At 53.1% G+C, this 13,861-nt stretch overlaps 1 protein-coding gene across 1 annotated transcript in view; it reads left to right on the plus strand.

The window, feature by feature from the left end:
- The window catches only part of MSMP (microseminoprotein, prostate associated), a 16,362-nt gene continuing 2,501 nt past the window's right edge, over positions 1-13,861 (plus strand). The window contains exons 1-2 of the mRNA XM_077935965.1: positions 1-184; positions 13,187-13,367. Coding sequence (XP_077792091.1) covers positions 1-184; positions 13,187-13,367 — 365 coding nt within the window. The remainder of the gene's footprint in view (positions 185-13,186; positions 13,368-13,861) is intronic.

Genomic DNA, 13,861 nt, shown 5'->3' on the forward strand with positions numbered 1-13,861 from the left:
ATGAGGGACGAGGCCAAATGCTCGCGGCGCTTCGGAGAGGCGGGCGAAGTGGCTGCAGCCTTGGCGGCAGAAGGAGGCGACGCTCCGCCTCTCCTCCTCCTCGGGTTCCTCTGCGTTGTCGATGTCCTGGATGGAGGGGAGTATGTGGGGAGCCCTCGCCGCCATCACCGGAGTGTCGAAGGAGGCAAGCGGGAGGCGCCCCCCCCCCATCCCTCCGCCTAGGGATGCTGTTGCCGAAGCTCGGGAAAGGAGCGGCGGGAGGGAGACGGGTGCTCCTGGCTGGACCCCTTCCAGGAATGGCCGCGAATTGACCCGGCACCGACGTGTTTTGGGGTCCCGAAGGTGGTGTGGGCAGGGCTGGGCTGGTGGGGAACTCCCTGTCCTGGCCGAGTCTTCCTTCTCCCATAGTTCTCCACTGGCCACAGAGGGAAGAGAACTTTGGTCCAGCCCAAAGACTTGGCGGGGGAGGACATCACAATGGCCAGCAGAGCTGAGGGCACCCGTCTGCCTCGGGAGACAAGGAAGGTGTGTGCCTTTGGGGGTGGAGTCAAACGGCTGGGAGCTTGCAGCGCCTGCTGTGGCTGCGGAGACCGATAAGGGAGAGACATGTTTTGTTGCAACTGGGCAGATGAAGGTGCCTGGTTGTGTTGCTGCAGATGGACCAGGGCGTTTCTCTTCTCTTTGCTCCTCCCAGCCGTCATCCCTCCTCTGGTCACTGCTGTATCTGACTGTCTCCAGGTACTGCGAGTGTCACTCCAGCCTTCACGTCACCTTTGCATGCTTCTTGTAACGTGGAGTTGTTCTCCCAAGGGGCCTGTTTCCCCATAGGGAAGGATCCTTGGCAATCCTGCCACCTTCCATTCTGTGTACATGACCAAGCCAGCATAGACAGATTATCTTCCATAAACATGGTTTTAACAATGAGTCCGTAAGTGACTGTGGAGGCCAATTGTGGATTCACACATCCTTCCACAGTGGGGACATAGGTTTCTGGGTGGGAGTTGATCACGGTGAGGGTTTGCCAAACACGCCTTCCTCTTAGCACATTTCTCCCTCGTGTCCTGAGTTCGAGTGTTTTCAAAGCCCATGGCACCTTTGGTAAAGGCTGTTCTCCAATTGGAGCCTTGGACTTGCTGATCAGAAGGTTGGTGGTTCGAATCCCCGCGACGGGGTGAGCTCCCATTGCTCGGTCCCTGCTCCTGCCAACCTAGCAGTTCGAAAGCACGTCAAAGTGCAAGTAGATAAATAGGTACCGCTCCGGCGGGAAGGTAAACGGCATTTCTGTGCACTGCCCTGGTTTGCCAGAAGCGGCTTAGTCATGCTGGCCACGTGACCCAGAAGCTGTACGCCGGCTCCCTTGGCCAGTAAAGCGAGATGAGCATGCAACCCCGGAGTCGTCTGCAACTGGACCTAAAGGTCAGGGGTCCATTTACCTTTATACTACATTGTTTTAGATTTGCCTTGAGACAGTCTTTAAACTTCTTTTGTTGACCACCGGCATTACACTTTTTAAATTTGGAATAGAGTAGCTGCTTTGGAAGACGATAATCAGGCATCCGAACAACATGACCAGTCCAATGAAGTTGATGCTGAAGAATCATTGCTTCAACACTGGTGATCTGAAGAAGAAGTCATCACTGAGACGTGCTGGGAACCTGGGCTTGGGAGAGCATGTATTTGCCAGAAGCTCTGCCCTGCCGTTTGATGCCCCACATCTCCCTGACACGGTGCATGTGGAAGGTGCTGAGGCATCACTCCTGAGGGTTGCAAGTTGCCCAGATTCACTTCCACTAAGCAGCAGGCTGTATGGTAGACCTTCATCTTGGTCTTGGTCACCAGCATCACATTCTCCCATACCTTTACGGAGAGGCGAGCCATTGCTGTAGCTGCCTTGCCAATACGCTTGTCCAGCTCAGCATCGATGGAGAGGTTGCTGGTCATGGTGGAGCCCAGGGAGACAAAGCAGCGGGGGGGGGGGGGGGGTCCCAGCAGCGCCTCCTGGTCCCGCCTGTCTAGGTTGAGAGTGCCGCCTACTGGCCAGTGATGGGAATGCAGCTTCCTTGCCATCAGCACATACAGTACTTTTCTTTTCTTAGTTTTTATTAAGGTTTTTTGGTGTTGCTCTTATACCCAAACGAGACATGAAGGCTGGCAACATCAATCCTGCTGTGTGGGAATCCCTTTCAGACAACGGAGGCGGAATGACCACTGGAAGGAGCAGAGAGAGAAGAAACGCTCTGGTGCATTTGCAAGCGGACACCTTCACCTGCCCCAGATGCCACAAAACATCTCTCTCCTGTACTGGTCTCTAGACCCACAGAAGGCACTGATAAACGTCACCCCCAAAGGAAGACTCCTCCACTGCCTCCCGAGAAATACAGGTGCCAATAAGCAGATGGCAGGCTGTGGCCACTATCTTGCAAAAGAACTTGTCTGACTAGCTCAGCAACAGAATCCTGCATTCGTTTTTTAACCTTTGCTGGATCCAGGACCACCATAATTAGAAGGTGCTCAGGACACCATGCAGGGGAGCATGATGGAGTCAAGACGGTGCGCTGCTGGTCAACAGCCATAGAGGTGGTGGGCCCTTGGAGGTTTTTAAGCGGAGGTCGGGTGCGCACCTGTCAGGAGTGCTTTAATTGTGATTCCAGCATTACAGGGGGCTGGACTAGATGACCCTTGAGGTCTCCTCCAACTCTACAATTCTATGAAATATCTATGAAAATAATCCTGGAAATGGGTTCTGTTCAAATTTCACCCTTTGCAGCTTTGCAGCTCTGCTTGGAGCAACCCTCATGCACGAAGCTTTGTTTTTGTGAGGAGTGGGCAATCATTCCCCCCCCCCCCCCCGCCGCCCCTTTGGAAAGAGCGAATGCTCCCGGCTGAGGCCTCCTGCTTGCTGCCTTTGTCTGCTGTGAAGGGCCACACATGCCCAAGAGAGTCAGATAACCGACCTGCTCCAGAGACGTCCCATCAGCCAGGAATTCCCTCTGAGGCCAAAGTCAACTGCATCTTGATAACTTATGAATAGATGTTCTTGTCTGAAGGAAATTCCAACATCCTTATGTAAACGTCTGTCCTGAGGCCAAGAAAGCCATCTTGGTCTGCTTGCAGGTGACTTCAGACATTGGACAGCCTGATGGGGGGAGGGGAGAAGAGCTCCACCAGCATTGGAGGAAACAGGACAGAGGGAGGCCGATTCAGATGAGGTGACGGGCGCATTGCAGGGCCGGGGTCTTGCAGGGGGCCCTGGGACCTTCCAAGTGAATCACCAACGTCCTGAGCAGCCGTACGGGTGCAAACATGATGTGCAGACTCTTGAACACGAATATTATTATTTTATATCTATTTATATCCCGCCTTTCCGATTTGATTTATTATATTTCTATGCCTCTTTTCATTCAAATGTATCCCAAAGCAGCTTACAAACACTAAATCACAATAATGATAGAGCATAATAAAGCATCACAAATACAGCATAAATCATATAGAATAATCAGTGAAACAATCGCAATCTATAAAACGCTGTTAACAAAGAACAGCTAAAACATAAACTAAATATCACAATTAAAGCAAAAGACGCATTATATGATTAACAAATCAATACAATATTTATAATCTATCTTCTTTGGTGATCCCTTGTAGCCGAGTAAGATTGTCTTCCATGAACACTGTCTTAACAGTGAGTCTGTAAGTGACTGTGGAGGCCAATTCTGGACCCACATGTCCTTCTGCAGTGGGGACATTGGTTTCCGGGCGGGAGTTGATCACGGTGTGGATTTGCCAAGCTTGCCTTCCTCTTAGCACCTTTCCCCCTTGCGTCCTGAGTTCAAGTGTCTTCAAAGCCCATGACACCTTTGGTCAAGGCTGTTCTCCAGTTGGAGCACTCACAGGCAAATGTTTCCCAATTGTTGGTGTTTATACCACATTTTTAAATATTTGCCTTGAGACAGTCTTTAAACCTCTTTTGTTGACCACCAGCATTACACTTCTCATTTTTAAGTTTGGAATAGAGTAGTTGCTTTGGAAGATGATAGTCAGGCATCCGAACATCATGACCAGTCCAACGAAGTTGATGTTGAAGAATCATTGCTTCAACACTGGTGATCTTTGCTTCTTCCAGGACACTGGCATTAGTTTGCCTGTCTTCCCAAGTGATTTGTAAAAATTTTCAGAGACACCATTGATAGAATCTTTCGAGGAGTTGGAGATGGCGTTTATAAGTGGTCCACGTTTCACAAGCAGACAGTAAGGCTGGTAGTACAATAGCTTTGTAAACAAGCATTTTGGTTTTCCTGTGAATGTCCCAGTCCTCAAACACTCTGCCCTTCAATCGGGAGAAAGCCGCACTCGCAGAGCTCAGGCATGCTGGATTAAAACAATATTAACAACCTTAACAATACAGCAACCAAAAAATAAACTGAGCACTGTTAAGTTCATTTTTATAAATACCATATTTATTTTTGTGTCTTATCTTACTCTGCACTTGTAATTATGCATTTTTTAAATCTTTCAATAAAGTTTTTATGAGTTCACACACACACACTCTTCCCACCCCCATGACTCATAATCTTTCGCTCATTAAAATACCCCAACCCCTAAAGCCCATGGCAGCAACTCCCTCCTGAGGGCTCCTTGGCCTGGAGGTGGGGCAGCAGAGGGGAGACCAACCAGCTACTGACAGCAAACAGCGTCTCTCTGCACCTGCAGTTCCTCCTCCTCTGGAAAGAGCTCCCTTGGGAAGGCTCCTAGGGATGGAGGGTGAAGAACGCAAGTGCTCTCTGGCCAACACAGAGTCTCTCTGCCCTCAGCCACACAGGGACCCTGGATGGCTTGCAGATAAAATAGAAACCGCTAAAAACGTAGGGGGGAAGCTGCAATTAAAAAGCAATCAAGTGCCAATAGAAGTAAAGCCATATACAGAGAGGTTTATTAAAAATACAGATAATTACAATAAAAAACATCACCTCACCATAAAAGCATAAATATTAAAAAGAACTCAAAAGCCCAAAGGACAAGAAGGAGGCAGCCAGTCCAACCTCTCTAGGAAGGGAGCCCCAAAGCTGTCTCCCCTCCAGAGCACCTTGGAAGACTCCTGTTCAAGGTGGGCTGAAAAGACCCTCGGGTGGGGGTCCTTCAGAGGGACCCTGCGGGGGGGGGGGGCGCTGATGAAAGACTCCCTCCGCCTCATGAGGCTGTGCCAGGCAGGGTCCCAGAAGGAAAAGCAGCAAGGAAATTAGGAGAGGAGGTTTGTGTCCTACGTGACTAATTGCTGCCTCATTACTTCATTAAGCCTTGGGGGGGGGGGGGGCTGGGCACCTTCCGCCTCTGGCTGGCGGGGCAGCAGAGGCTCCTGCTCCTGCCAGAGGGAGAACTTCCTCACGGCAGATGCTCACAAGGGGGACTTGCTGCCTTCGGGCTCCCAACTCCAGACGGGGGCCATGAACTGGGTTGCCTGGGCCACCCTTGGCAGAGCCCCCTGCCCTGGGCTGGACCCCCAGGCTGCCTCCATTCCCCCACCCCCATGCCCCCAAGGTGGGCAAATCTCTGGCCTCTGAGCAGGTGCTTTTCCAGAGCAGCAGCACCATCTGCTCTTTTGAGTGCCTTAAACTCCGTTATAGGCATTCTAAGGCCTTCTATATAGAACATAAATGTTCATAAATGTACAAGGCTAACAAGTACCGTATATAAACCGCGTGTCTGAAATAGTACAGGAGAACAATCCTGAAGCCATTTTGACTCTCCCAAATGGAGCTCAAATATTTCTCTGCAAGGAGGAAGGAGAAGGGGAAAGTTTCCCAGTGGTCTTTGGACCGTAGGGGCTTACACCTCCCTGTAAATACAGCCTGGCAAGTATCTGTTCAGCTGAGCACACTCTCAATATGCGGAAGAGATTCAGGAACTAAGGATCTACCATCTCCCAAGGAATGGCCAGGATACCCAGAAAAGGCAATCAGATAAGGCCTTATCAGGTATCCTGGCAGACAGGAGAGAAGCAACACGCTCAAATTTCTGCTGGAGACCACTTCCTTCTGTGATGTATGGATGGTGTTTTGGGGGGGTGGTCTTGAGCTACAGGGTGGGCAAAAGTCTTTATAAGAGCTTGCACACCAATGTTCTGGGTTTCTCTCCTCCCTCCCTGTGTGGGGGGAGTGGGGCTCCACCCAGCCAGGCGCATGGGAGTAGCATTGCAGGGGTTGGACTAGATGATGCTCGGGATTCCTTCCCACTCTGCAATTCTAGACTTCTGCTCTAGAAGTCCTCCACTTCTCCTCTCCTGACCCAAGTCCCTCGCTCAGCCCTCACTGGGCCTCCTGCTGCTTGGTGAGTCCAAGGGAGACTTTGGATCAAAGCCAACCACAGGCTTCATGATTCCTACATTCTCAGCCTGCACCTTCTGTTCCTCCTAGATCAGCTGGAGGCAAAGGGCGGCAGCAGGAGATTTAGTTGAGATCCCTTGAGTTGAGATTCCTGCACTGCAGGGGGTGGACTAGATGCCCCCTGGGGTCCCTCCTGTAATAAACGGAAATCTGCCCTTATTCCCTTATGGGGGACACAAGAGCCCTTATAGAGTCCTTTGTAGGTTCTCCATCGGTCGGAGAAAAGAACAGAGGCCAAGCAGAGAATATTGAGAAGCAAAGCAGCTCGTAAGCCTGATCTTTATTGATCTGTTGCAACAGGGTGCTCTCCTCACACGTAGGAGGACAGAGAAGGCCCCCGAACAAAGGTGTGCCTGCCCTTATATAGACATTTTAAATTCCCTGCCCTGGAGCTCAAGACCACCCCTCCATACATCATACATACATCACAGAAGGGGTGTAACCTAAGACCACCCCCCAGATACATACCTACATCACAGAAAAGGCGGTCTACATCAGAAATCTGAGTGTGGTGTTGTTTATCTCGTCTGACAGGTTACCTGTTAATGCTTACTTGATTGGATACCCTGGGGAGCCTGGCCAGTCTTTTGTAATGATAAATACTTAGTTCCTGAGCCAGTCACAGGCTCACACCGTATTCATACACAGACACACCCTTAAGACAGGATTTGTGAAGGAAAAGGCAATGGGGAGGCTTTTCCTTTTCCTTGACCTTGCAGAGAAAACATTTGGTCAGTTTGGGAGCCAAAATGCCTCCAGGACTGCCCTCCTGGGCTGCCTCAGACATGTGGCCCATACATTTATGTATGTGTTTGCCTGGCAAATCCATGAACATTTATATATTTATATATATATATATATATCACCTTAATTTTTTTATTTCACTTCCAAATCTGTGAGGAGGAGGAGGAGGAGGGAGCAGCTGCCAGGGGATGCAAAGGATCCGTTGCAGATCCAGTGCTCTCTGCATTTCAAACCATCCTCCCTCTCAGGGGTAAGACCTGAAAAATACAAGAGCACCACCGAGCAGTCAGTGGAAATCTGCTTCAGCAGAATGCGCAGGAGTGTGTGGGCTCCAGGTTAGCTGCGATGCATCAACACCCACCCACCAGGCCAGATGTTTCCTGGAGTTTCTGGAACATTCTTCTCCGGGGGTTTTGGGCCAGCCTGCGGGAGCCCCTTCCGCTTCTCAATATCTGTGCCAGGAAAAATAACAGGGACTGGGAGACTGGGGGGGGGGGGGAGGAAGAGGGGCTGGAGCTCACTGCTCCCCCAGCCCCAAGAGAGCAGGTTTGAGCTGGGGCCTCCTCCCAAACCAAGCTGAGCTATTCATGCCCCCCAACCTCAAAGAAGCTGTTTGGCAGGGGGCTGCTCAGAGCCCTTGCATGGGATGCTCTGCAGGAACACTCCCCACCTGCCTCCCTCCACACAGGCAGGCAGATGCACAGGTAAGACCCCCGGTCCACCGAGCCCAGTTTTGTCTACACTGACCGGCAGCAATGACTCTCCAGGATTTCAGAGCAGCCTCACCATCGCCCCCTGGAGGGGCCTTCAGGGATGGAACCTGGGCCTTCTGCAGGTGCTCTCTTCTGGAGGGGGGGGCGCTCCTTCCCAGAGAGAAGCGGGTGGGCACACTCTGCCTTGCAAGGACTGGAGGGGGGTGGGAAGCCCCACAGGTATCTCAGGGGCACACCTAGAAATGGCATCTGCTCAAGATGTCTCTCTAAAGTTAGGCCAGAGGCTGCGACTTGGAGGGTCAAGCACCCATGTTTGAAATTCAGCCTTCTGGGGGTTGCTGGAAAAGACCCCGGTGAGGCTGTGCTGCTGTCCTCTCCCCTGCCAGGCTCCATCTCTCCAGGTGGGGGTGCTCTTGCTGCTGCACCCAAAGCACCCCTCCCGCTCCTTCCTGTGGGAATGTTAAGGAAGGTAGGGAGACAAGATAGTGCTTTGATATGATCCCTCCTCGCTCACTCCAGTGGGTAAACAGCAGAGCACACTCCCTTTGCAATCTCTCAAATGACCTGTCGGTGGCATTTTACCATTGCATTGTTGAGAGTGCATTAACTTATGGTCTGTGTGTGTGGTTTGGGAGCTGCATGGTCAGGGGAAAAACAATGCTGTCCAGGGTTGTAAAGACTGCGGAGAGAATAATTGGGTGCACTCTTCCCACCTTGGATCAAATCTATGCTTCCAGGTGCTATATGAAAGCTGCAGAGATAGTGCAGGATAGTGTGCACCCCGGAAATGATCTCTTTCAGCTTCTGCCTTCTGGAAGAAGGTATAGGGTTATAAAGGCCAGGACTAGCCGCCTGAGAAACTGTTTCTATCCAAATGCGATTTTGGTTTTAAATGCTGTGTAAGGCAGTCTCTAGGGGAGTATATTGTATTTAATTATGGGGCATCCGAGTTTTTAGGGGGCTAACCAGGCTGGGATAGCTGGGATAGCAGGCTTGTTGGTTTTGAATGTCTGATGTAGATTTTTTTCAATTTCATTGTTCTGTATGGGACAATGACAATCTTAAAGATTATCACAATATCGTAAACCTACGACACAAGAGGAGGAAGCTCCAGAGTCACCTTCCCCTGGGTGTCCATTCCAGGCAACAGGGAAAGGTTGTACTTGACTGCTCCAGTAATAATACCCCCCCCCCCACTTCCCAGGGGCATCCCCTCTGCCAGGTGAGTGGCACTTTCCTGGAGCCCCCTCCCCGGCCGGGAAGGAGAGGCGCTCTCCCGGGACTCTTTCTGAGTCACCACACAGGAAGCACCACCATGCGCTCATTTCCTCGCAGAGCCTGCAAAGCACCTGCTGGAGAGGATTTATGGGGTGCCAGCCGCTCGTCCCTCCTGACACGCGGAGGCGGCTATTTTCCTGCCTGGGCAGCCGGTGCCAGAGCCTAGGGCCCTGAACTCCCGGGGTCTTTCCTGTCACGTCCCACCATTCTCTGGAAGAGGGCAAAGGCCCCGGCCTGGGGGGCAAGGAGGGCACGGCCCTAGCAGAGGACCCGCTTCCGCGCAGAGGGTCACAGGGAGCGGAAAGTGAATTGGCATGGCTGCCAGGCTGCTCTGCAAAGCACCGTGCGCTCACAAAAAGGGAGGCATCTTGGCAGAGGAGAAATAGTTATACCAGGGAATTCTATGGCCTTTTAAACTTGGGGGGTTGATATTGGGGGTTGTTTTGTTACTATGGATGAAGGGTGGTATAGATATTATTATTATCGTTATTGTTGTCGTTGTTATCCCCCTTACACAGGAGGCAGTGACGGCCACCAACCTAGATGACTTTGTCGCGGTTCAACAGAAGATGGGACACATTCATAGAGGAGAGGGCTATTGGATAAAAATAACAGTAATAATTTATATGCCGCCCATCTGACTGGGTTGCCACAGCTGCTCTGGATGGCTTCCAACAAATATAAAAGCATAATTAAAATTAAAAACGTCCCTGTACAGGGCTGCCTTCAGATGTCTTCTAAAAGTCTGGTAGTTGTTTTTCTCTTTGACATCTGATGGGAGGGCGTTCCACAGGGAAGGCGCCACTACCGAGAAGGCCCTCTGCCTGGTTCCCTGTAACTTCACTTCTCTCAGTGCGGAAACCACCAGAAGGCCTCAGCACTGGACCTCAGTGTCCGGGCAGAATGATGGGGGTGGAGACGCTCCTTCAGGTCTACTGGACCAAAGCCTTTTAGGGCTGTAAAGGTCAGCACCAACACTTGTGAAATTGCAATGCTTTGTTATGCTAGACATCTTAAGGCTCCTTTGGAACCCACTGGGAACATTTTCAACGTTGATGGAACAACCGTCAAGTTGTATCTTGTTAAATTTGTTTGCTAGTTCTTCAAATATTAAATAAAAACATTTTTTTTAAAAAAAATTCATACCAATCCACTTTTGACTCTGGTGGCCAGTTTGATCAGGAGGCATATCAGGCCCCCCAAAATGACCAGAACCCGTCCCCCTAGGCTTTGAAAAGGGGCACAACATGGGAGGCCTTTAGGCGGCTGGTAGCTCTGAGGCCGGCCGTGTTGAAATCCCAGGGGCTGCTGGAAACCGCAGGATGAGAGGGCAGAGCTGGCCCTCCGGTCTGGCCTGAGGACTTCTCAGAAGAGGCATCTGTGGCCACGGCGAGACTGGGGTGCAGGACTGGAGGGGGACCTTTGGCCTGACGCAGCAACCAAGCTCTTCCTGTGTTCTTGTTGTCTCAGGAGACTTCCCCGTTGCCCCTCCAGTTTGCCAAGCTGGACTCCTCACCCCACACCGCCTCTCAGGGAGCCCAAAGGCAGCCGCCTCAGGGGACAGTCAGAAAAGTCTTGGTGGCCTCAGTCTCTGTGGTCGCCCTTGGAGCCACTTGGCGCTTGCCTGCTCCCTTCCAGCCACCTTTGGCGGAGCTGGGGCCCACTTTGCAGAGGCCACCTTGCACATCCAAAAGCCATGCAACTCCCACCCCCATCTTTCTCCTCATTTGCTCAGGGATGCTTCCTCTCACCTGGCGGGCTCCGACTCAGCTGCTGGGACCACCTCCACCCGACTCGCTGCCCCACAGCGTGTTCTTGCCCCAGGCAGAGCTGGCCCCCCTGCCCTTCCCTCACACAAAGCAGCCAACAGGCAGCTCATTGCAATGGTGCCTCTCCAGCCCAGCAAAGGGCTCCTTCTCCAGCTGCTCAAGGGCGGCAGGAGGTCCAGGCCAGGCCAGGCGGAGGGGGGCAGTAAGAGACTGGTGTTCCTGGGAAGGAGGGAGCCTGGCCCAGCCAACTCCCCAGGGAGCGGCTGCTCCCAGCTGTTGGGGCGAGGAGAAGGGCACCCAGGGAGGCCCCCCCCCATTGGCCTGGGGGCAGAGTCTTGGGACTTTGCTCTTGGCCCAGGTGGGCCCTTGGAAGCCGCCCAGCCCAGCCCCAAAGCGAGCGCTTCTTGGAAGCTGCTGGTGTTTGCAGAGAAAACACCCCGAGATTTGGGGCTCTGGAGCCAAGCCCCTTCCATGCCTAAAACAGCACTGGCAGTACTGCCTTGGCATGGGGATCTCTTGGCAGTGCCCGCTGCCAGCCGGAATCCTGCATCCTGTTTGCTTCCTGCGCGGCAGCTGCCAGCCTGGCCCTGGGGGTCGAACAGAGGTTTGCCCTCCTGCTGGGAGCTGCGATGCCCCCTTGGGTGCCAGGGTGCCCACCCAGGGCCCTTGCCTTGCCTGTTTCAAAGGCTGCCTGCAGAGATCAGAGAGGGGCACATGGGGCAGATGGGGCTGCAAGGGAGCTGGGGGGAGACCCCCCCACTGCCTCCCTTTCTCCCAGCAGTTCAGCCATGCCAGAGAGGGGCGGCCCTCAAGTGCTATGGGGCAGGGAAGCCCACCTCCTCCTCTGCCCCACCATCTTGCTGTGGCAGAGGCTTGGCCACTGGGATGTGCAGTGGAGCAAGAGTCCAGGAGGGGCCTGGGTGACGCTATGGGGCAGAGAGATAGGGAGGAGGGGGGCAGGAGAGGCAGGAAAGGTGCCAAGCAAGGAGAGGGCAGCCAGGCAGGGAGAGGGGGGGAAGAGAGGAGCCAAGAGGAACCCCGACACAGAGCTGCCACGCTGCACCCCCCCCAAAAGGGCACAGCCAAGGAATTCAGGCCATAAAATCAGTGTTGGAAGGGACCCCCAAAGGCCATCTGGTTCAACCCCCTGCAATGCAGGAATCACAGCTCAAGGATCCCTGATGCAGAGCCGCTCCATCTGTTTAAAGGCCTCCAGTGAAGGAGAGTCACAGAATCCTAGAAGCGTAGAGTTGGAAAGGACCCCAGTCCACCTCCTGCAATGCAGGAATCTCAGCTCAAGCATCCATGACAGAGGACCACCCAACCTCTGCTTCTGAACCTCCAGTGAAGGAGACGCCACCACCTCTCTCCCGAGGTCGTCTGTTCCACTGTCAAATGGCTCTTACTTCGCAAAAGGAACTGAAATGAGCCGCCAAATATTGTCATCAGGACAGAAGGGAAGCAGACAAGAGATTCTTCCTGAACCAAACATCTGCCAGTGCCGAATGTGGTGGCTATGAAGGGGGGGGGGCAGCATTGAGAGGCCTTTGCTGGCCCTCAGTTTGGTTCTGGGCTTGATTCCATGCGCTGCCCCCCAAAAACCTACTATTATTTTATTTACTAAATTTGTATACCACCATCAGATCACAGGACAGTTCACAACATAAAAATACAAAATGAAAACACAAGATAAGACAAAAGCAATACGGGCCAATGCTCTCCCTCCCATGCACATTTCAAAGGCTGCAAAACGTAAACCAGCCCAACGCCTGGCCCAAGATTCATGGCCCCCTGTGCCCGTGGGCGCTGGCTTCCTCAGAGGGGATGTGCAGCTGTGCGCATCTGCATCCCATGCCCCAGAGGCTCAGAGGAGGAAGCGATGCTGCTGCAAATGGCAGGAGGGGAGAGCGTGGCTCTTGCGCATGAATCCTGCTGGTGGTCTTCCACTGGGAGAAGAGGATGCTGGGCGAGGTGGGCAATGGCCCTGATCCGGCTGCAGGCTCTCCTTACATCCCTGCCAGGAGGAGGGTGGCCTGGCTGGCTTCTTCCCCCGGTGGTGGAGGGGTCACAGGAGAGTTACCTCGATGCCCCGCAGGGCACCCCCTCTGGGGCTCCCAACTGGAGGCCTTCCCGGAGGGCATGAATCAGCTTTTCGCAGCTTGTTAAAAAATCCCCGTCCCACCTCTTGTTTTCGTGCCTCCGACCAGGAAATGAGCTTTGCCACTTTGCCAGGGAGAGTCAGCCGGAGGCCAGGCCCATAAAGCTCCCCTTTATAAGCACCTGTGGGGCAGACATTCCGCAGGGAGACCGAGGCAGGAGGAGAAGCAGCCTAGCCCAGAGACCCACGGGAAGCCCCACGATGTCTGCGAAGGCGAGGCTGGGGGCAGCGGCGGCATTCTGGGCCCCCCTGAGGGGCTGCCTGCTCCTCGCGCTCCTGCTCCAGCTGCCAGGAGCAAGGGCCCTTTGCTACTTCCATGCGCAAGGTGAGGCGGCCGTGGGGGACACAGGCGGGGGGCCAAGGGGAGGGACAGCAGAGAATTGTGGAGGTCACCCCAAAGGTCATCCAGTCCAACCCCGCTTCAGCGCAGGAATCTCAACTAAGCATCCCTGGCAGAGGGTCACCCGACCTCTGCTCAAAAACCTCCAAGGAAGGTTCCTCTGTCAAACAGCTCTTGCCACCAGAAAGTTTCCCTTGCTGTTGAGTCAGAATCTCCTTTCTTGTGACTTGGGTTCGAGTCCTACCATCTAGCACAGGAGAAAACAATCTTGCTCCACGTGACTGGCCTTGAGAGACTGGAAGATCAGGAACGGCCATCAGGCGCCCTTGGGCTATGCAGCCTTGAGGCTACCCAAGGCTAGCACTAGTCTTCAAATGTACAGAAATATTGCAAGGAAATGGACTCACTCGCAGGCTTTGAGGAGTGAGCCCTTACAATCGACAAAATCAAGGTAGAGAATGTATGGTAATAATTGAAAT

The sequence above is a fragment of the Podarcis muralis genome, chromosome 11, assembly GCF_964188315.1.
Source record: "Podarcis muralis chromosome 11, rPodMur119.hap1.1, whole genome shotgun sequence".
Lineage (NCBI taxonomy): Eukaryota > Metazoa > Chordata > Lepidosauria > Squamata > Lacertidae > Podarcis > Podarcis muralis.